We start from the raw sequence: 22,396 nt of genomic DNA, 5'->3' as shown, positions 1-22,396 counted from the left end.
TGCTTGTTTATCCTTTCTGTAACCATGTCTCTTAAGATCTGCTTGACATTTCTTTTCCAGGCCAGGAATAGAAACAAGGAGTCTTCTTTCCCTCCATTCTGTTGCTGTATAGCAGGTAGTTGTGCAACCTACTTGCAAAACATTGCTTCATGCATTGGAAGATTGTGGCCTGGCTGTGAAGGTCCTATGTTGAAATCTTGATGCTGACTTGTTGAGAGGGAACAGGGCGCAAGAAAGGTCTCTGTTATGGAATTTCTAACATGCAAACATGGTTAGGTGAGGGCAGGGCAAACTTTACACAAATTCACTTCTCCTAGAACAAAGAACGGAACTCATGTTCCTTATATAGTAGAACTTACCTCTTCTGCCTCTCAGAGGGACAGGGTCAAATCTATATAGCAGGTAATGCTGTCTATATCGTAGATCCATGATGTGTTGTATGTGCACTAGATGAAAACAGAAACTGCATTAATAAAAATAGCTGAAATTCAGGAGACATAAATTTGTATTCCAGGCCATTGTAAATTTTCTCTGGCTTTACTTTGGGGTATTTGGGTTTGACATGGGTCTATGACCAGTTGTACTAGGTGTGGTATATTTTTTTATTGTCTGCAGGTATTGCGGTTCATTCTATTGTTGATATGGAAATGCTAAGTTTCATAGTGTAGTTGTTTCCAGGCAGCCATTGTCAAGAATAATCAGGCACAATTTTAGAAGGGTGAAAGGAACATCAGGTCATGCCTTCTGAGACTAGATGTGCTAGTGGTAAGAGAGGAAACCCAATCTGTTCATATGCAAATGTGAGGACCATTTTTCAGCCTGATTCATTTGCATGCTTGCATGGGTTCTTTCTAAACAGCTTATTTGTACAACAGATATTAAGGTTATAAACATGCAGTGGTGACTTTGGCACTTATAGCTGTGCAGATTGTGAGACAAGGTCAACTCTAGGCATTGGAAAATCTGATTATATTTACTTGATGTCTTTCATATGCAAGAAGAATATTAATGTTTCTGAGGGTAAAAAAAGACCAAAACCAAAGCATACAAACAAACACCCCAAATCGGGATTCTTTTCCACACGGTCTAGAAGTACCTTCAGTTTGGTAAAGAGCAGTGTTGGTACAAAGAAAAATACTGATAGAGATCCTGCTGGACATAATGAATTGGCTCTCCTTTTTGTTTTTAGCTGAAAAAATACTGTTAAAAACTTGTGTGTTCAGTATGACATTTTCTATATGTTTCCTGTTGTTTAAAGAAATACATCCAACTTCCGAAAGAACCGTGCAGCAAGTTATCAGTGTCCTCTTGGGAGCAGAGTCAGAGGCATATTATGTGAAGTAGTATCTTAACCCTGCATTTCCTGCTTTCACAATGTTTTGTTTTTTTCCTTGAAACACTGATTTATTTCAGAGATGTATGGGAAGACCTTAACTGAACTGTTTTTTCTGCTGTTTAATTTGGGGTTTTTGAAGTCTCATAGTTTGGAAGTTTACTTGGAACAGAAGGCACTGTGTGTGTTAGCAGTGTTAGCCCTATTGTGCTTTGGTATATTTTTTCTGAGTTGGTTTAATTAACACATTATATAAAGTCTTATCAAATAGCAAAATCTGACCAAAGCTAGGGAACAGATTCTGGTTGGCAGTACACAGCTACAGTATATGGAGAGAAGGTTTACATATGGTCTTCTACCCTAAGGATTTGCACAAGGTTCATCTGTACTTTTCACATATGCACAAGCTATTTTAGGTAGTTATTATTCATACCACCAGCAGAAGAGGGGCAGGGCCACGTAGCTGCGTCTGTACAAGGGAATACGTCTTGCATCTTCTGAAATTGTACTGGAGCTCCTCTTCCCTTCTTTGTTTCCCATCTGAGTTTTTGGAGTTTCTTTGCAGCACTTCTTTCAGTGCCCCTGTCCTGTCAAGAAACGTCCCAGGCTGCTTGTTGTTAAATGCCAGGTATACGGTACTGAATAGCAGATCTGTTTCAGTGGCTCCAGTCTTCACCACCCTTCCATTGTCTTGACTGGGATCTGTGCGCACCTTTCTGAGGGAAGGGGACTAAGCTGTATTGTTATGAAGACAATAGAGTTTTTCCTTTTTCACCAAAAACACTTTTTCTTGTGACACCTTGTGTGGGTTTGATATGACTTGTGCCAACCTTGGGAGATATCCAGTTTTAAAACTAAAATAAATGAAGCTTCAATAATAGGTTTGGATGGCTTGGTTGGGGATGACCCTATTTTGAGCAGGGGGCTGGATTAGATGACTTTGGGAGGTCCCTTCCAGCCCTACTTTCCTATGATCCTATGAAGTACACATCTGCTGTATACATTTTAGTATATCAGTTTGTGCATGTCTAATATATATTTCTGTTTTGATTTTCTCTATCCTACCTACTTATCCATTCTTATTTTTGTCATGCAGATGTAACAATGAGAGTCTACAGAGGTTGCCAGAGCAATGGTTGTGCAGTGTTTTGGAAGAAATAAAATCTTGTGATCCTTCATCTAAGCTATGTGCCACTAGGCGCAGTGCTGGAATTCCATTTTATGTACAGGTACCTACTAGAGTTAGCAATTTCCTTTATTATTGCTGCTTCTGTCTGAAATATATAAACTCATATAAGATATTGCTAAGTATAGTGTGTGTGTGTGTGTGTGTGTGTGTGTGTGTGGTATGCTTGCTCTTCGATGATTTTTCCCTATTTTTGGTCAAATTTATACCGCTTCTGGGGACTTTATCAACTTTGGTACAGTTGAGAGGCCATATTTTGGAATAGCTTATATTTATGCAGGCCCATCAACTGGGATTGCCTGAAGTATGGGTCAGAACAGAAGTTTGGCCTGGAAGATGGATCTTATGACTGGTGTTTTGGAGGATGAAGCACATGAGTTTTATTGGTTCAAATCCTGGAAAACATGTAACTTTGTTTCATTTCAGACACTGTAAGTATGTCTCTGATAGCACATAGCTGCTTATTTTACTTGTTAAAAATGTGGATATGGCTCTGAAGTGTCAGTTATGAAATAAAAGTGTAGAACTGAAAGGGATATCAAGACATAAGCTACACCAGTCTTCTGTACTGAGGCAGGATCAAGTGTACTTAGGCCAGCCCTTAATGTGTTTTTAAAAACCTCTAGTGAAAATTTCACAGCCTTCATAGGTAACCTGTTCAAGCTGATTTCTTCTTTTCCTTCATTGCAATGAGAACAGTTGTCGTGAGCAAGAAAACCGGAAAAAGTGTCATATTGGAAGACCATAGATCCCCTAAATCCTCTTTCTACCAGATTAAATAAACCAATTCCTTCAACCATTTCTTAGGTCATACTTTCTGAACCTCTCATCATTCTTGTTTCTTCCCTTGACTCAGTGGCGGCTTTCAGACGTGAACCCCCCCACCAAAAAACCCCCCAAGACAAAACAACCCCAAACCCTAGCACTTTACTTTCAACTTGGTGCGCCCCCACTTTGAGCACATTTTATACCCAGATGATGCATTGCATCAGTTTGACCCAGTTTGCCCTGTATAGATTGGGCATCTCAGTGGGGCTTTTTGGCATTATATCTAATAGCTGATATCAGGGCCCTGTCAGTCTGTGGCTGGAGGGCCTCCCATGCCTCTGATTGGCTGAGTGGGCTCCAAAAGTCCCAACCCTCAGAGATTGACAATTTACAAATGGTTGTACTTAGAACTAGATGAAAACATTTTAGTACAGTCTTGTTTTAGTGAAAAAGGCCCTTATGCTATAATACAAATGTTGCATTGAATGGATTGATTTTGATGGAAAACAGATCAAGGACATTAGCAGTTCTGGGGCAAGGTCTCACTCTCTTCCCACCTTGGTCTACCTAATCTCCTGACACTTAAGGTACCTCTCAGTATGCAAGAGATGCATGCTCCACTCCATGTTCCTAATCTGGATTTCCGACATGTGAAGGAAGTGTTTGGCCTATATGCTGTCAACTGTCAAAAATAGGACAGATTGTTAGAGGGAGGGAGACTGCCTCTGTAACCCTGAATTAGGCAGAGCGGAGATTCTGCTTGAATTTCTCCTAGCCCCAGGTGAGTGTCTTAACATAAGATAAACACTAGACTGTTTGCTATTCTAGAAAGTGTGTCTTTTGCCTTTTTTCATAAAGAAAGTCTGATTTTATCCTGCCTTAGAATGAAAACGGTTTTTGATTCTCCAGTGTTTGCAGAATGAAATTTTTGTTGTTTTTTCCCTAGTCCATAAACTAGCAAATCATGTGTGTGTCTGTGTGTGTGTATGTGTAAAATAAGTTTTGAATCTAAGGCATTTGTCCAGAATGTGAAGTACGTGTATACTTAATACAACAGGTGTTTTTGCTATAGTAAATTAGTTTTTGAAAAAATATTAGTTCATTCTTATATAATGGGGGAAATGTAAGTTTTTATTTTACTCAACTTGAAAATTGGTGAAGGGATATTGCTGAGATGTCTCAGGAAAATTCACCTGTGTAGGAAAAATGCAAAAAATTTCATTCAAAAGCCATGAGTGGTTCAGAAAATTTGAAGTACAGCAAAACGGTTACAACTGAACCTCTTGTGCAAATTTCCCAGGGTGCTTTTCAGTCACTAGAGGCTGTGTTAACATATTAGGTAGGAAAAAAAAAGACATGGATGCTGAAATAAAACTGTAAAAGAATGCATCTAGAATATGTAGTAATTTGTTTTTAACCCTTTTCCTTAGGCGTTGTTGGCTTCAGAACCAAAAAAGAGTACGACAAACTTGTTGAAAATTACAATGAAAGAGTTGATATCTTTGGCTATTCCCTTGAATGATTCGACAAGTACAATCCCACAGGTGAGAAGTAAATACTCCTTTTTTCAAGCAGTTCAGTTCAGTTCAAATCAGTCCTCATCTTTTTCAAAGTAGCTGTAATTCATTTTTATTATTAATAGGCGGTTTTAAGACATTCATTTAGAAAGTTTGTAGTCTTTGGACTAGATGTAAATGTATGAGAAGTGTTTTGATAAATAGTGGGTGCATCTATACATGCACTTTACTGTGGAGTAGACCAATTAGCTTCACAGGAAAGCATCTCTGTCTACATGTGTGCCAGTATTAGGACACAGTAAATTAATTAACTCCGTTACAAGATAGTGCTGTCAGGGACAATACTGTCTTACAGTGGAGTGATTAACTGGAATGAAATGCATGTGTGGACGGTGACCACAGGTGTAAATTGCACCCAGGCAGCAGGGGGCCAGACTCCTGCCTGCTGCCTAGCCACACAACTGTGCTTTTGGCACTGTCATGCCCCAGTCAAGCCCCTCCGCTGCCCCCCGCTGTCACCTGGAGCCCAGGGCTGACTCCCTTAGCGTGCTGCCAGCTTGGACCTGCTTCACCCTGGTTCCAGTTGTTGCATGTGTAGATGCTGCACTCGGGAGTAGTGTATTGCAGTTCAGATGCTCTGGAGTTTATCACTTTGTGTTAATTGCATGTGCAGATGCACCCAGTCTTGCATATAGCTGACATTGTATTCTCCCTTCAGTGCCTCTTCAAGTGTAGTGAAAATATTCACATTCCTTTTGATTATAGGTTTTGTTGTTAGATTATTGCCTCTAATATTACTGAATAAATGTGAGTGGTAAAATTTTACCAAGTGATCTCCCACTTGGAATAGAAACCAAGTTTGTACAAGATGGAAAAAAATTGTTTTCCTTTGCCAGAGATGGCAGATTTAGATCAAATCTTAAGAAAAAATGTTGAATTTAAGAGTGTGACGGGGCTATCTCAAAACCGGTCATGACATCAGTTCTCCTGCCTGTCTAGGGCAATTTGCTCTGCCTCGCCTTGGTGTATCAGAAAAGATGGAAAATGAGGGAGGCAGCCCATTTTATTAGCCTGATGCCAAGGGCCAAATACACTGCTCCAAACCTCCCCTTGCACAGTGTCCCATGCCTTGCAGATGGCATCCAAAATCACTTCCGACTCTGCCGGCCCCTTAGTTGGCCCATATTTGGCCTCTGGCTCACATTTGGTCTCGGGTGTCCTCAGACACACCTTGGCCTCTCTGCCTTCCTCACTGGGGTCACTACTCTGGCCGGCATGCGTGAAGTCCTTCAGGCCCCTAAAGACCCTGCTCCATTCAGCTTCTGACTTTCTATTCCATACCAAGCTGATCTTGTCCACTCAGGTGGACCTGGGCCCTGTGCTTTTCTGCTGGGGTGTGCTCCCCTAGCCCTTCCCCTCCATGGGGTACCCACAAGGCAGTGGGGGCTGAGGGTATATTGCACCCCACCCTCACCTTTCATTGGGGAGGCAGAGGTGTGGCATTTCCTGGAGACTGCCCTGCCATCAGCAGCCCCACTACACCATCCAGCCCCAGCAGGGTGCAGTTTCAGGACCCGGAACCTCCTCCATCCTCATACTTCCTACCCTGACCTCTCAGTGTTCTGGGAGCTGCAGGCTGAGTGATAATTTCATAGTAGCTAGGGTCAGGAGGGACCTGAACAGATCATCTAGCCTGACCCCCTGCCACAGGCAAGAATGAATGCTGGGTTCACAAGACCCCAGACATGTGATCATCTAACCTCCCTAGATGTAACTGCTGGCCCAGCTTCTTGAGCCTGGGCTTATACTGAGGCTGCCCAGCCCTCCTCTAATCCGGGGCCCTCTGCAGTCATGTGGCTGCCTAATTGGGCCTACTGCACTGGTCACCTGCTCCACAGCTTGCTCAAGCCCCTTGAAGTGGCAGGCACCCAAAGGTGCTCTGCCTCAAAGAGCACTAGGATACAAGAACAAGCTGCCTAGGGAAGTTATGGAAATTATGGAATATTTTTTGAGGTTTTAAGAAGAGGTTGGATAGGCATCTGTTTGGGTCATTTTAAGAGCAGCAAATCCAGCATCTGTGACTGCATACAGAAGTTTAGGCAGCCTGTCGGGGAGCTCTAACTATGGTACTTTACACAAAGTAAAGTTTGGAGCGCCATTGAACCCAACAAGCGTTCACCTGCTGGGGAGGGCAGGGGGCAGGGCTCGGGGCCTGCCTGCTCTGGCCCAGGCCAGCAGTCAGGGGTGTTCCAGCCGCCTCCCAGGAGGCTGCTAGATCAGCCCTCTCGCCCTCCCCTCCTCCCCCAGCTGGCAACTCGGGGCAGCGTAGAGTGGTGAGCGGTGGTGGCCACTGCTGCATGCAGTCTTTCCCTCGCTGCGTCTGTCTGTGTCTGGCTGGTCAGCCGGAAATTCCAATTAATGGAATTTCCAGTTAGCTAAATGCCAGATAGCGGAGATTTTACTGTATATGTAAGGTTTTCACTTCGTCTCTATTGATGTGGTTAAATTACACAAGTTGAGGACTTTTTCCTCCAAGTGGCATGTTACAGAACAGCTAACATTTATATTCTGTTCCTCCAGGTTCATGCTTTAAATATCCTGAGGGCATTGTTTAGGGATACCCGCTTAGGTGAAAACATCATACCTCATGTAGCAGATGGAATACAAGCAGCAATTCTTGGTTTTACATCTCCTGTCTGGGCAGTAAGTTTATACTTAATGCATTTTAACTGAGTGAAAGAGGCATGTGGTGGTGGTGGTAGTGCTAATTAGAACATTACTAATATCTCTAAGCAATAGTATTATAGCTATTGGAATTTGAACTTTCACAGCTACATATCAAATATATGGTATTTCCCATTCTTGTGCCTTCAGCTGTTGGAGGAAAAAATTCAGAAAATTCAATTTGGGCCTCAGTATTTTGCTATATCAATACAATTTTGGCTTGCTATACTGCAATTTCTTGCTAATTTAAGAGTAGCAAAAGTATATTCTCTTCCAAAAGAGAAAAGTATCTGATTGTCTGATAAATTTTGATTCATATTTGTTATGTTAGTAAGACTCCAATTACACTGTTTGTGATCATTGGTTATGGTCTCATTGCAATATGTTAATCAGAATGTGATTCTTAAGGTCCAGTGTTTTATGACCTTCCATAGTTGAAAATAAATGTTGTAAAGCAATGGAAAACCTGTTTTATATTTTTACTTTGTCCTCAATGATAGGTATTTCCAGCACACTCAACTTAAATATTCCAGAAAGCCTTATCCTCTTAATGTTTTAATCTGAATGATGAGTTTGATATTCTTTGCCCATAAGCAAGATCAGCTGTGATGGTCCCAGCATTTTGGAAATTTTGAAAGCTCTGAATTCCAGTGAATGAAATGTCAGACTACTGGAAACTGATTAGATTTCTGATGAGTGTTCCTCTGGTCTTCACAGGCACATTATTTCTGTCTAATGCCTGTCCCTGAGCAGAATGAGATCCAGTATAGCGTTAACATTGCCTCCCTGTCCCATGCTGCAAACAACAATTTCCTTTCTTTGCACAAGGTAGAACTTGAAAAATTATATTTTGCCTCACGGAATGAAGAAATGGCATTGTTCTGCAGGGGAAGGAAGAAGAATTTTAGTAGTACTCTTCCTTTCATGGCCTCAGTTGTAAAGAGGCTCCTTCAGAGGCAAAAAACATAGTGACACAGCTCCTTTTACCACATTCTGGGGAGAGAGGAAGAAAAGGTCTCTTACCTCGTGGGGTGGAGAGAATTTGTCAGCTATAGGAGATGCTTACATTGCATGCTATTCTGCAGTGTACTGGAAGCAGGCTAGCCATGGTAGTATGAAAGCCTGTGCAGGCTAAGTTACCCTGCTGACTCCCAAGTTGATAGAGAAGCAGGATAACTTCTGAGCTGTATAAATGAGCAGCTACTTGCTTCGGTCCCTTAGCTAGTTGACCTATATCTGTGGCGTGCTGCTATTCCACATGCAGAGTAGCCATACCTCTGGGCATTTATTGCCTGCTGTGCTTTCCTGCACCCTCTGCCTGCTGCCAATTATTGAGGCTCTCGGAAAAAAACCCCAAAACCTGAGCATATAATGGCAGCAGCAAGAATGAAGGGTGCCCGATTAGAGTAAAATCCATGTGATATGGTGGAGGCTCATACTATTGGGTCAAGTTGGTGAGGGTGCCTACCTTAAGGAAATTGGACAGGCACCAAAGGGCATCCTTGTACACATTTTAAAGATAAGGAAATTGGGGGACATTACACAGGAAGATTGGAAAGGTTAAGTATGGATCTCAGATTTATGCCTCCCAAGCCCAAATTTTAACTAGTAAGCCACACCATCGTTTGGGTGATACATTGATCTCTATTAAACTGCTTGTCTTTTCAAGTTGAATACTGTAGACTGTGGTTTTCAGCTTCCTCTGATGCTTTTGCATCAAGAAAGATGCAGTAGTAGGTTAGCAGATCTGTCTGTTCAGAAGTATAAAATACTGTGTTGTTAGGTTTTAAAATTGCTAACAGAAACAAATTTGAAGAGCTGTTTGGAAGCTTCTTAATTCCTATCCCATATTTCTTTATGTATTAGGTAAGAAATTCCTCTACACTTCTTTTTAGTGCCCTGATTACAAGAATTTTTGGAGTCAAAAGAGGGAAGGATGAAAATTCCAAAAAAAACAGGTAAGCTCCATCTGATATTAGCTTTACTTTTCCAAAACATTGCCTTAGCCAAGAACAATTTGAAAATGTTTCTTTCTTTTATAGATGTATCTGAAGCATAATATTACAAAAATATTTCAATTTATTTAAATTGTTTGGTCAAGAATTAGCAGTTGGTGTTTTTGATCCAACAGCTTAAGCAATAAGCACTATTTCTAAATTCCAGGGTAGCATCACAGACAGAGCCTAAGTCTCAAAGCCTGATTGCTTAGCACCTGCACTTCCCAAAAAATTTAATGGGAGGTCCATATTGTCTGAGCCACTTAGGACCATCCTGGATTTTCAGGAAGTTGAGAACCTGGTCTCGCTTATAGAATACCTGAGCCCACAAGGCATTGCTCTTACTCATTTTTTTTTAAATAACTCCTCAGCCTCTTGTCGGCTTAGATCAATTGTTGTGACTTCCCTGGCTGGTTGTAGTAAAACCCTTACGTTTTGTATGATTCAGTAAACTATAGGTATTCTTATCCTGGTATAGTAACCTTATAACAGTTAGAGAATAATGACATAGTTGTTGATTGCAGTTACTGTTATTTCATTTTTTCCTGCTGTTCTGCAATAATAGGAATTTGATACCAAGTAGAGTAAATATCATTGGTTGTTATCCTCAAATACAAATATTTTCATCCCTAAAAAAATATGTATGTACTTTTTTAGGAGGGAGTGGGAAAGATATCAAGTAGGGGAGAAAGGAGACTGTGAGTTCAGATGTTGCCTCAGATGTCGAGTAGCTTATGTTTCCATGCATCTCTGACAAAGGCCATAGCTTCCTCAATCCACAAGGCAGTCAAGATGAGCTGTGTACTGTTTTTTAGAAGCAAATAAACTGAGAAATTATAAAAAAAATCACTGCAGGAACAGTCAGAACTGGACCCAGAATCCTAACATGATCGACCTAGAAATTACTAACTAATTGTGATTACTGTTGAACATATTTTTCTCTAATATATTGTTTCTTTATCAGGACATTATGTGTAGTCAGTTTTCCTTTTATAGCCAATTTATTTATCCTACATATAAAGGAAAAAAGGAAAAATAGCTTTTGCAAAATGAGTGAACAGCAACAAAAATTTGGGGGTAGGAAAGGGATATGGCTGGAATTAATGGTAGTCTTGAAATTACTTTTAAGTAGGGGTTCACAGGTATTTTTTGGGCTGATACCGATGGCCGATTTATTAATGAGCCATATTGACTGATACCAATCCAATCGGTGATATGCAGCCCGGCAGCTTGGAGAGCAGTGTCCAGCTGGTAAGTCTGTTGGGGGAGAGGTAGAAGATTGGGGACCCCATGGTGAGGAAGGGAGTAAGGCTAGGGCATGGGTAGGCAATGCACAGCCAGGGTGGGTCATGGGATGGAGCTGTAAGTGGCTGTCCAGAGGGCATTGGAAGAGGGGGATGGCTCCCACCACAGCACACACCTCCAGGGGAGACATGGGGGGTGTGTGCATCCTGGATGTACGCATGGGGTGAAGGTGCGCTGCCACTGGGTCCGGGGGAGGCACGGTGGTTCTTCCTGGGGGGGGAGGGGGGGAGGTCTGCTGGGAAGGGGGGCTATAGGGCGGGCTATGGCCACCCCAAAATTTGCTGTAGCCTGCCCTCCCAGGGCTGTTGCCGCCTGCCCCGAGCACAGCCCCATCCCAAGCCCCCACTGGGAGCAGCTCAGCTCTTCCCCTGACCCCACCCACGGCGGCAGCCCACCTTCACCCCACACTCGGATTCAGGGGGCACACACCCCCATGCCTCCCCCGGGGTTTGTATAGCTGGGGAGCCGACAGCCCCTCTTCCCATGGCCCCTGGTTGAGCCATTTGTGGTTCTGTCTCATGCCCCGCCCTGGCTGGGTAGCGCCTACACCAGCCCCACTGCCTCCCTCTCTGTGGGGGCCTTGATCTACCTTCTCCCCACCCCCTTCCCTCCAACAGACTTACCAACTGGACACTGCTGTCCAGGCTGCCAGGCTGTCCGTGTTCATGCTGTGGCTGCACGCATGCACGCAACATTTATTGGTGACATTATCAGCCACATTAACCAAAATAGCTGATTGTCAGTAATGTCAGTTTTCCTTTTATCCGTGCCTATACGATATGGACCGATGTATTGGTGCACATCTACTTTTAAGTGATTTAATTTCAGGTTTATGGCCACATCTGCACATGAAGATGTTTGTTGAGGAAAATTATAAATGGTTTATTTCATTAGCTTATTGGTAATGTTTCAGTCTGTTCATTATTGTGCGTATGGAACTACTGTTTAAAATGATGATAATATAGGCAGGGCAGGATAACACCCTAGAGACCAACTAGTTCAGAGAGGCATAAGTCTGCTTGACTTCATAGTCTGCTTGACTTCAGAATAATGCAGCTAACTATTTCTCTCAAACAGTGATTCTCAACCAGGGTGTTGCGGCATCCTGGGGTACTTTGAGATCCTTTCAAGGGTGCTTCCGGGTACAACTCCATTTTAGCACTACTAGGTGTGCAAACATGATTCACATGATAGACCCAGAGGCTGTGTCCAGACAACCACAGCTGTGTGGTATGTGGCACTGCAGATGCGTCTGTGGCGCCACATACTGTATGTTCAGTTGTTCTCTGTGCTGCAGTGGAGCAGTGTAGAGGGTTTTTTTGACCCCTGAATATCCAGGGGTCAGAAGAACACACAGAAAAAAGAGGAGCACCACATACATGAGCAGCACGTGCTCAAAACTGGAGCTGGGCCAGCCAGAGCCGCACTGCGGCTGCTGGCCAGGCTCTGTGCAGCAGAATCATCGCTTCTGCAGCCCTGGGAGGTCCCCAGGACCCCAGGTAAGGCTGCTGGAGCCAGCCTCCACTACCCCACCTGGGGTAACTTGCCACACATCAGAACATGCATGGCATTGGTGTTCCTCGGGGACAACTAGCAGCAGCACAAGGTGCCTCACTGCTAGTTGTCCCTGGGGAATCAAACATCCACACCACATGTGGCTGCGGCCAGAGATTTCAAATAAGAATCTGTAGGATTAGCAATACTCTGATCTGTTGTGGTCTTTCCAAGTTATTTGCAACAGAAGTGTTTCAGTATTATTTTTCTGTAATCAGAAAAAGTAGTGAAAACCAAGAGCTGGCATTTTTCAATGGGTATTTCAAGTCTAAAAAGATTGAGAATCACTGCTCTAAAATACTAGTTCAACTATTATATTGTTTTGGTATTATGAAAGCCACTAGATGTCACTGTTGATGCATTATTTTGGGATTCATTGTATAGTTGTAGTTACACAGTGACAGTGGGGTGTAAAGTGAAATTTTCCTCTCCTTCAGGAGCCTTAAACTTTTCAATACAATATTCTTGTTTTCAACTTGATACCATTTCCTCTTAAGTTTAAGGTTAATGTTGTTAAAGCTTTCAAATTGTAATAGTTCATTAGAAACCTAAATAAAGGTAGGATTTTTTTCAGGGACAGAACATGTATACTGCAGCTCCACTGAAGTGTTTTATTGCCATAATTGTTTACTCAAGTCCTGAGACTAAATACATTATTATATCCTTCTATGAGTTCTCATACTTATAACGTTTTAGCTTATAATTAATTATTGCACTGCACTGAGGCAAAGGGGGTCAAGGATCAACTTTAGGAAATTCTGTAGGTTTTAATTTTGTTTCATGTATTGGTTAAGGTCTTGAATGCCAAAGAAGGAAAAACTTTGTCAAAATTAAATAGAACCCCCTCCCCCCCAATTTTTAAACAATATTATCTTTTTACTAAATATTGTGAAATTGTTTATACAAAATCGCTCTTATATTTTTGAGTTGCATTGGAGTGTTGTAATAGCCACAGTGGTTCAGGAAATATAAGAGGTGAATATTTTTTGGTGATATTTTTTCTTGAACTAAATATAGTTGGGAGAGATGTTAAACAAGCTTTCGGGCCTAAAGTATCCTTTTTTCGTGGTAGGAGAGGCACTTATTGCCCAAAGGGTTGTCTGATATCTTTCCCAACTACAGTTGGTCCAGTTACAGAGGAACTCAGAGAAGTATTTTTCAAAGAAACAATGGTAAAAAAAATTCTGAGTTGTCGTATTTACTCAAGTATAAGACAATCCTGAATATAAGATAACCCCTCCCCCCCATTAGATTCCATATATAGGAAATGTATAAATTTGTTATAATTTTCCAGGTGCACAGTCTGATTATTGGAGGGTTGTCTTGAATTCATACCCTTCCCACTGCTATGGCAGGGAAACTGGTGGCTGTGGGCGGGGGTTCAGGTCGGCCCCTTGCCCTTTGCCACCTCTACTTCTTCCCCCTGCAGCCTTCCTGCCCTGCTCCCTCCCTGAGCACAGTGTGGAAAGTATGGAGCTGTATGTAACAGTAGCAGGCGGGGGGAGGGGAGAGGGACAGAAAGAGGGGAGAAGCTGCAGAGGGCAAGCAGAAGAGGACAGGAGACTGCTGTGGGTCTGCCTCTAGCCGTAACAGAGACCCAGGGCCAGAGTCAAAACTGCAGCAGTTGCTTGCCCTCCATTGTTAATTTGAAATTCACGAAACTCCCCCCCCAAAAAATTGACTTTGGAGTAAACATACCCATAGTAACTTGTATATATGTAAATTACTATGCGTGAGTTCATCCAGAATTGAATTGCATTTTAAGTTGTAAACTGCTACAAGTTTCAACACAGGTGCTCCCTAAGCACACTTTTGAGCAGCACTCTTTACCTACTTATACAAAGTACAAACTGGGCTTAGCTACACATTGCCCTATGACAGTGTTGTTATTGCACTGTGCTTTAGTACTTCCTTTTGCAAATATCGAAGCATGGCACAATAATTGCCCATACTACACTGTATGCACGGTGCATGCTCATTTTTAGCAGCTACTTCGCTGTAGTGGTGTGCTATAATGGGGGAGTGCACCGCTGTGGCAAAGTAGCTGCTGGTCACATGTAGATACCTGTAAACACTACGTCTCCATGGTGTGTTGCTGCAGCAATGTAGCATCTCATGTAGATGTGTCCACTATGCATGATACTAGTCCAGAGCGAAAAGGCTCATGGCTTGGCATATAGTTCATTGAGCTGGTCCCCTGCAGAGGCAACAGTGTTTCAAGCCATGGTAACTCCACAGTCTAGCACTGCTTAATTTATGCATGTGTGTGCTGGTATGAGAATATAATATGAAGGGCTTATATGTGACTGTAAGATGGAGGGGAAAACCTTTGTCTCAACCCTAAGTACATATGGTAATTAAACCTCTATACTAACTACTATTTTAATTTTTTTTAAATACTCTTCTGTTTTCTGCTTTTGTAGAGTAAGTAATGATCAGGTTAAAACTGGTACATTGATTTTTATGTCAGCATATTATTTGTTTAAATAACTTTATACTAGGATGTGGGAACTTAAAACAGGTAGAGGAGGGACCTCAGCCTGGGTCTCAGATCTCAAGGGAATGGCCCTAGCCCAACTGTCATTTCAGTTTCCCTCTAGCCCAGTATGTGTTTTCTTTATGCAAAGTAGAACAGCTTGAACAGCTTAATAAGAATTAGGGAAACATCTATACTGGGGTTGTGACCATATTACCCTATAAAATGGTTCTCATTTTCACTTGCAAGTTTGATATGGAATTAATACAACCATTAGGAAAACATTACTATAAATCATGCTGTGTACCCAAGACCTGACATGTATGGTGGGTTTTGTTCAACAAGGAAAAGAAAAGTTGAAACAAAGACAACAAAGCTGTGCTTTATGGTCATTTTATATATTTATTGTTCTTTACGTTTTATTTTAGGATCATTGCTTCTAGTCAGCATACTGCAAGTAGGCATTTGGAAAACCAATAGATTAGGGTTTCCAAATTGTGTTAGGGCCCCAAGAAGCCTCATTTGGTCTCCATGTATTGAGATCATGACCCATGCTGCTCCTATGGTCTGTGATAGGACTGGGGTACACAGCCCCTACATGCCAGGATCAGGCCCTGTGCACCAGGATCAGGTCCCAGGGCCTTGTGCCACCCGCCTCCCATTCCTGTGCCTTTAGAATCAGGGCCTGGGGCCTACACCTCCCCATATGCTGGGTTTAGGCCCTGTACCACCCCCGCCCAGTCCTGTGCGCTGGGATTGGGCTCTGGGGGCCCATGTGCTGGGTTTGGGCCCCATGCAGGCCAGTATCACCAGTCTAGTGTGCAGGGCTGTAGGCCAGATGACACAATACTGAGGGCCCTATCTGGCCCATGGGCCAGGGTTGAGCACCCTGATCTAGAACATACTGACTTTCAGTGATAGGACCCCGGATTTGCGTGCGGGATGACAGCAGGCTGCGGCTGCCGGCTGGGGCCAACACCAGCCCTGGGTTCTTCCTGGCACTTGGTGTGGACTGTGCCAGGCAGGCTCGGGTGCTGGTCCCAGCTGGCAACAGCAGCATGCTGTCATCTGCAGCCAGTGAGTGTGGAGCTTTGAAAAAAAAAAGCCCTGCACTCACCAGCTCTGGCAGCAGCGATTGGGGCTTCTGGGCACTTGTAGCAGAGCCCCTCTGTGCAGCAGGGGGTAGCGGAAATCACTCCCCACCCCCTCCTGACACCAGGATCATGGCGTGGGTGCAGCGTTGCTCGGCAGGGTGCTGCATTTCTGCTTGGGAGCTGGGGCGGATCCACCTCTCAGCTGGAACTCACGGTTCGATTCTCAAGCTCTCTGATCATTCCCCCAGCTCTTCCTGGGGGGCACGGCCTCCAGATCTGTGTGCAGGGTTTCAGCAGGTGGCTGCTGCTGGCTGTGGAAATAGCTGAGAGCCTGCTGTCATCCTGCATCATCCAGGGGCCTTCGCATCCTGGGAAGAGCTGAGGGAAGCGAACGGGGAGCTGGGGAATCGAACCAGGACCTGAACATTCCCCAGCCCCTGGCCCCCTGGGAATGGAAGGGACCTAATGGACAGATCTTTGTCACTGGCCACCAGCTACAGATGTCAGTATCAGAGCAGTCCTTCCCCCTTCTCCCCCAAATCTCTGTAAGCCTGCCTCCGAAACAGCTCTGAAATGTTTCGGATGGCCCGTTTTGGTCAGGAGCTGTTTCAGAGCTCTGTGTTTCATTTTAGATTCAGTGTTTCGACTGTCAAAATGTCCAAATCCAAAACAGAATTTTCCACAGCCCTAATAGGAAGGTATCTAACTGCCATATGAACTTCTTGCAAATCTCTGTAAAACTTTGGAGATGCTCTTTTAAATATAGGCATGCAAAGGTGGGTATAGCCACCTGTTCCTCAGATCAGGATCATTATATTCTCTCTACTTTTTTAGTTCTAGCTGGAGGTGGAGCACCAGGGGCAGTGCTGGCTCCTGTTTTGCTGATTGTGGTGGCACATCAACTTCCACTGCAGCAATAGCTGCTTTTGTACACTTCTCCCTCACATACGCCAAAGGATAGTGCCAGGGACTATTGCTCTCATCTCTCCCACTCAGGTTTGCCACTTATTTTAGCCCTTCTTCTGCATATGAAATGATTACGTGCAAGGTAGTGAATGCTCTGCATTCCCTTTGGTTTTGTTGAGAGTTTGACAGTGTTCAGCACTTCACAAGTTAGAATTATCCCCCAGGCCAATAAAACGAATAAAATTCCCATTTAGAGATATAAAATATGAAAGCAAGTGTTTCTTGAGCTCTTCTATACGCTCTTTGACATTGAGATTTTTGCACAAATACATAGGTTTTTAAAAACCTTAGGCAGTCATGTGATACACTGTGGGGAATGGGACAAGATTTAGAGAGAAACTATGTAAATTGAATAATAAGTTCCCTTTTGATTAATCACGTGTAACTATCTTTAGCTTTCAGCCCTTGCAATATTTATTGTAGCAGCAATATTATAAATATGTTTCTTCAAGGAAAAATGTTGGGAAGGGGGAAGATATCTGTTGAAAGAACACAACATTTTTTTTGATGAAATAGGTTGAAAGAGACTCTTCAGGAATGTTTTACTTCTGTGAACAGTCCCACTGCATCAGTATCAAAATCAATGTTGGCATGCACCATCTGTTAGCGATTGTAGATTCCAGTCACGTTAGTTATAGCTGTTTTGGGACATACTTCAATCCAAACCCCTGGCTATTACACTAGTGTAACGTCTCTTCTTATTTTGAAAGAGACATTTTTAATTTAAAATCTTGATGTTACAGTATGTAGAGTACCTCTCAAAAGCTCACACTACACATAGTATATTCCATAGCTGACAGGTTTACACCTTTTTTTAGGACAGTATTTTATACAGGTTTCGCTTGGTTTATGTGGATTCTTTATGTGCAGATTCGCTCTTATGCAATGACCCTTTTTATACCAAAAATTAGTTATATGTAAGGTAAATTCACTCTTATGCGATCGGTGTGGTGGAAGCTCACAGTCGTCTGCTTTCTGTGGTGCATTGTGGGAGTGACACACACCAAAATATAGTCTCCTGTGTGGATCTGTGCTCCTTGCTCGTTGTCTGCAACGCGTGTTTCTGTAGTTGCCATCCCCATTTATGGCTTCTAAGCATCCCACGAGCTTATCTGCTACCCCTCTCCCTGGTCCATCAGTGAAGCCTTCATCATGCTCTCTTCGTACCAACTAGACATTCACCACCACCCTGTGTTTGTGTGTGCTGTCTGCTGTTGGTGAGTACCAAAATTGTCTTGTAAAAGTGGTAGAAATGGGTCTGGGAGTCAGTACAGTTAGCTGAGGTCTTAGAACATATTCCTATTTGTTACATTGTAAAGTGGGTTCCCTTATGCGAATTCGAGTTATGCACCGTTTTTATGAACAGCATAAAGCAAGGGAAACCTGTATATCAGATGAAGGCATTTAGTTTCACTCTCTGCAAAAGCTCATATTACATCATCAATGTTTGGTCATTCTTCAGTGTTCCTGATTAGACATTCTCATTGAGTGTGGATGGGAAGAATGGATCTCCTCTCTCCAGCCCCAGTCTACCTACCCTCAGATTCAGTTGATACTTTTCAGTGCTGTTAGATGCCCAAATAGAAATGGGGGCCAAAAACATCCACTTCTGATTGGGACTGCCTGGAAGCTGGTGATCTGAGCTGTTGTGTCCGTGACCTTTAGACTTTTTTTGCAGTGTATTATATATAGTTCAGGAATGAAGTCATGTGAGGTGAAAGGCTGCAACTCATGCAGTGTTTTGTAGCCTATCTAGTGACCTGGTTGCTTCGATCATGTCACCCAATACTGTGCTTCCTCCCTTTTGAAAATGAGTCCAGTTCAAGCCCACTGTGTTGTTGTTTAAATTCCTCCAAGAGACTGGCCTAAGCTACATGTTTTTGGTGACTCTGAATCCCAGGGCAATTACTTTTCACTGAGAAATGAAACTCAAGATTCCCAGTAAAAGCTAAAGGTAGTTTTGACAGCACTTCAGCAGTCTTGGACCTAAACTCTGGAGTGCTCCTACTGCTGTTAGTGTGCTCTCTTCCTTTTCTTACTCTTACTTGGTGCTATTCTTACAGTTATTGTGCCTTCTCAGCCAATGAAACCCTTTTTCTCTAAGACAGCAATCTTGTTGGGCCTCCCTTGTCTGTCCCCCAGTTATACTGAAAGGATGGATGGTTAACCTAGTGGTTAAGAGTCTGGGAACCAGGAGACGTGGGTTCAGTTTTGGATTTCCTGTATGACTTGAGTTGTTTGGACCTACATCCTTAAAACCATTTAAGCACCTAAATACCTTGATGAGGCTCTGGTGTTAACCTCTGTGCTTCAGATTTCATAAGAGCACTTCAGATTCCCTTACGCATCAGAGTATGTGTAATGGGATTAATAAAATTAAAAACATTAGGTGCTTAGATGCCATGGTAAGAAGCCATATATAAATATCTAAGGTGAAGAGAAGTGGTTGGCCGTGTTGGTATGAAGTCAGGCAAAGGTAGGGCAGGATAGCACTTCCACTTCTGTAATAAAAAAAAAAAAAAAAAAAAAAAAAAAAAAAAAAAAAAAAAAGCTTTTCATTTTGCCAGTCTGACAAAGATAGTTGTTGCCTATGATATCTCATGCTTCTCTGAGTCAGTTTGTCTAAGATGCCACCCTGCCCTACCTTCATCCTAAGAGCATGGGAGTTAGGGGTACAGTCCCTGAATCAAAACTTCCTAGACCAGTGGTGCTTAATGTTTTTGGCCAAATGGGCAGGCCCAGGCTATCTGCAGGCTGGATCTGGCGGATGGTCCCGATCCAGCATGGGGCGGTCACGACAGGGCCCCATCTGACCAGTCAGAGGCAGGGGGAGTTCTGGCTTCAACCTCACCCTGCGGTAGGGAGGAGGGGGTGTGACTCAGCCCCATGTAGGGTGCTCATCATAGAGGACAGTCCAGTTGTCTTCTGTCCTCTATTGATAGGAAACAGGACTCATTTGTCCTCTATTTTTCTCTTCAAGAGAAAAACAGAAGACATAAAGGCGTCCGGTTTCCTATCAATAGAGGACAGAGTAGCAGAAAACCAGAATGTCCTCTTTGATGGCCCGGCTCCAGGCTGGACCCACAGGAGAGGGGAGTGGCTCAGCCCCGACACAGCCCTGCAGGGGAGAAGGGAGCTTGACCTGATGGGTTGGGCTTGGGGTTTGGGAATTTTACAGCGGGGAAGGGTGGCCATATTTATTGATACCATTCCCCTGTTGCCACATTTCCTGATCTGTGGGGGGGCCCCATGGGCCGGATACCTATGGTTCTGCAGGCCACGTTTGACCCATGGGCCAGAGTAGAGCACCCATATCCTAGACCTTAAGTGCTGGAGGCTGCAAGTGGAGAAGAACAGTGGAAAAAATGCTGGTCATACCCTGTTCACTCTCCCTTTCCACAACTGCTCTCTGCTACTGTGTGATGCAGGATACTGGGCAAGATGGACCTGTGGTCTGATTAAGTAAATGGCAGTTTGTATGTTCTAAAGTAGGTAAAAATAGTCACAAGATCTTATTACCCACTGAGCAAGTTTGTATGCCTTTCTGTACTGTGTCCTATATGGAAAAAGTCCTGTCTGTCTCCTCCTCCCCCTCCCCCCCCCCAAGTAATTTAAAGTATTTTTTTCTGCTAAGGCATTTGGTAGGTGGAATGTATGAAACATGAATTAGACAAAAGAACACACCACAGATCTTATCTTGTCTCATTCGTTTAAAAAGTTGCTATGAATATTCCTTTTATTTCTCGTCTCCACTTATTTTTTGTTCAAAGACCAATTATAAATGATTATTAATAATTATTTTAGTTCATGGATCTCTGGAGGTGTAAGGTTGTAGATAAGAATGGAGTATGGAATTAGGGTTGTTTTTTCAATAGCCAGTGTTATGCTTTGTTTTCAGTGTTTTTTTTCAATAACGCATTTATTTTACTTAAATGGTACTTTGGGTCTTTGAATGTTGACATGACTGATTTAGAAGACTTAATCTCAGTACTGTCTCAAGAAAATATTGAAAAGTTCATGCAGAGTGTGCAGGAGACAAAGTTAAGTTACGACTTTTACTGACTATAAGTCCAGTAATATAGTGCTTATTTGAAAATAAGGGCTTCAGTCTTTAGAAAATAAAATGTATTTTGAGTAATAAGAGTAACAAGTACTGTTTGTGCACTAACATAAATTTTCTGAAAATTTTGTGCAAAAAGATGCAAAACGAAATGCTGGATGTAATGAACTCTCATATGACCAATTTCCATATTTTATACGGGTGATAAAAAATAAAGTGGAAAAACTCTCTAGGAAATGTCTTATTTCTTATTACAAAATAATTCATATTACAGAAAAGTGTAGTATGTATTCTCTGTTAAAGTTTTCTTGAATTGAGAATTTACACATCACTGAGGTTGGTTGTGTTCCTCAGTTAGTCATAATCAACTTTATTCCTACTGATATTTTGCAGGGAAGGGTTTTTATAGGTTGTGGATTAATTAGGAACATATAGTTATTAGTCATATCATATTCATCTATCTAGACTAGTATCCTGTCCCCAAAAGTGTTAGTTCCAGATATTTCAGAATTTGTTATACAAGTATCTCAATGTCAAACTATTGGATGTTCTTATTGTCTGTATTAATGCCCAGATTTAAAAAAAAAATGTTGTAAACTCTTGCCTTCTATTTTGTGGAAAGTAATTCCATAAGCATTGCCTAAAAATGTCCTTGTATCTTTTTATCATTGTTAAAATTGTTACCTTTCAACTTAATTGTATGTCTCCTTGTTGTAGTATGTGACGATAAATAGACAAATTATATCAGATATTTCTGTGCCTTCTTTTGTTTTGTATGCTCCTCTCATTACCCTTACTTCCTAGAGGGGCAGTATTTTCTCTTGTTCTTTATGTGGAAGTTTTTCTTTATCTGATTACTTTTGTCACCCATCATTACACCATCTCTATATCTTATATATTCTTTTGGGGATATAGGTAGCAGAATTGAACGCAGTATTCCAAGGAGTAACATACTATAGTACAGTCCCTTTTTTAAAGGGCTTTTGAAATAACTCCATTTTTGAGAGAATTTTCTGCATACTTTCATTTCTTAAGTTGAATATTCTTATATTTCAGTTGACATGTTAATATTTCGTCTGGCTAGTAATAAACATCTATCCCATGTGCAGAGGCATGGTTCTTGTGGGGGGAAAAATAATATATGTGACCAAATAATTATCAGAATGCATATATACACCAGCAACATTAATGGCATGAGAAATATAAATTCAGGCATTTAAAAAAAAATTCTGAATTTTTGAATGCTTGCCTTTCAACCTTTCATCTTTTTAATGCAGTACTTTTTTGGTATATAATATCTTTTTAGATTTTATAACCTACCTCAGTTATGAATTTAACACTTAAAAGAATGTGTTCTTTTATTTTAAATGTACCAAAATACTCTAGGTACCCAGCGTTGCTTTAATATATATGTTT

At 42.2% G+C, this 22,396-nt stretch overlaps 1 protein-coding gene and 1 long non-coding RNA gene across 8 annotated transcripts in view; one reads left to right on the top strand and one right to left on the bottom strand.

Annotated features, from left to right (window-relative positions):
• The window catches only part of THADA (THADA armadillo repeat containing), a 290,497-nt gene that overhangs the window by 65,458 nt on the left and 202,643 nt on the right, over positions 1 to 22,396 (top strand). For all 7 annotated transcript variants that reach the window (XR_009457443.1, XM_019483252.2, XM_059718568.1 and 4 more), the window contains exons 24-27: positions 2,430 to 2,562; positions 4,718 to 4,831; positions 7,385 to 7,507; positions 9,395 to 9,486. Coding sequence is in view for 6 of the 7 variants with exons in the window: in XM_019483252.2 (XP_019338797.1) it covers positions 2,430 to 2,562; positions 4,718 to 4,831; positions 7,385 to 7,507; positions 9,395 to 9,486 (462 nt within the window). In the remaining variant the exon portion in view is untranslated. The remainder of the gene's footprint in view (positions 1 to 2,429; positions 2,563 to 4,717; positions 4,832 to 7,384; positions 7,508 to 9,394; positions 9,487 to 22,396) is intronic.
• LOC109282169 (uncharacterized) overlaps positions 1 to 22,396 on the bottom strand; it is a 52,586-nt gene that overhangs the window by 17,120 nt on the left and 13,070 nt on the right. Inside the window, exon 2 of the long non-coding RNA XR_009457466.1 lies at positions 360 to 446. This is a non-coding gene — a long non-coding RNA (uncharacterized LOC109282169). The remainder of the gene's footprint in view (positions 1 to 359; positions 447 to 22,396) is intronic.

The sequence above is a fragment of the Alligator mississippiensis genome, chromosome 1 (assembly GCF_030867095.1).
Source record: "Alligator mississippiensis isolate rAllMis1 chromosome 1, rAllMis1, whole genome shotgun sequence".
NCBI classification, from domain to species: domain Eukaryota; kingdom Metazoa; phylum Chordata; order Crocodylia; family Alligatoridae; genus Alligator; species Alligator mississippiensis.
Note: the sequence above shows the minus strand (reverse complement) of the source record. Positions and strands in the feature narration are given on the sequence as shown.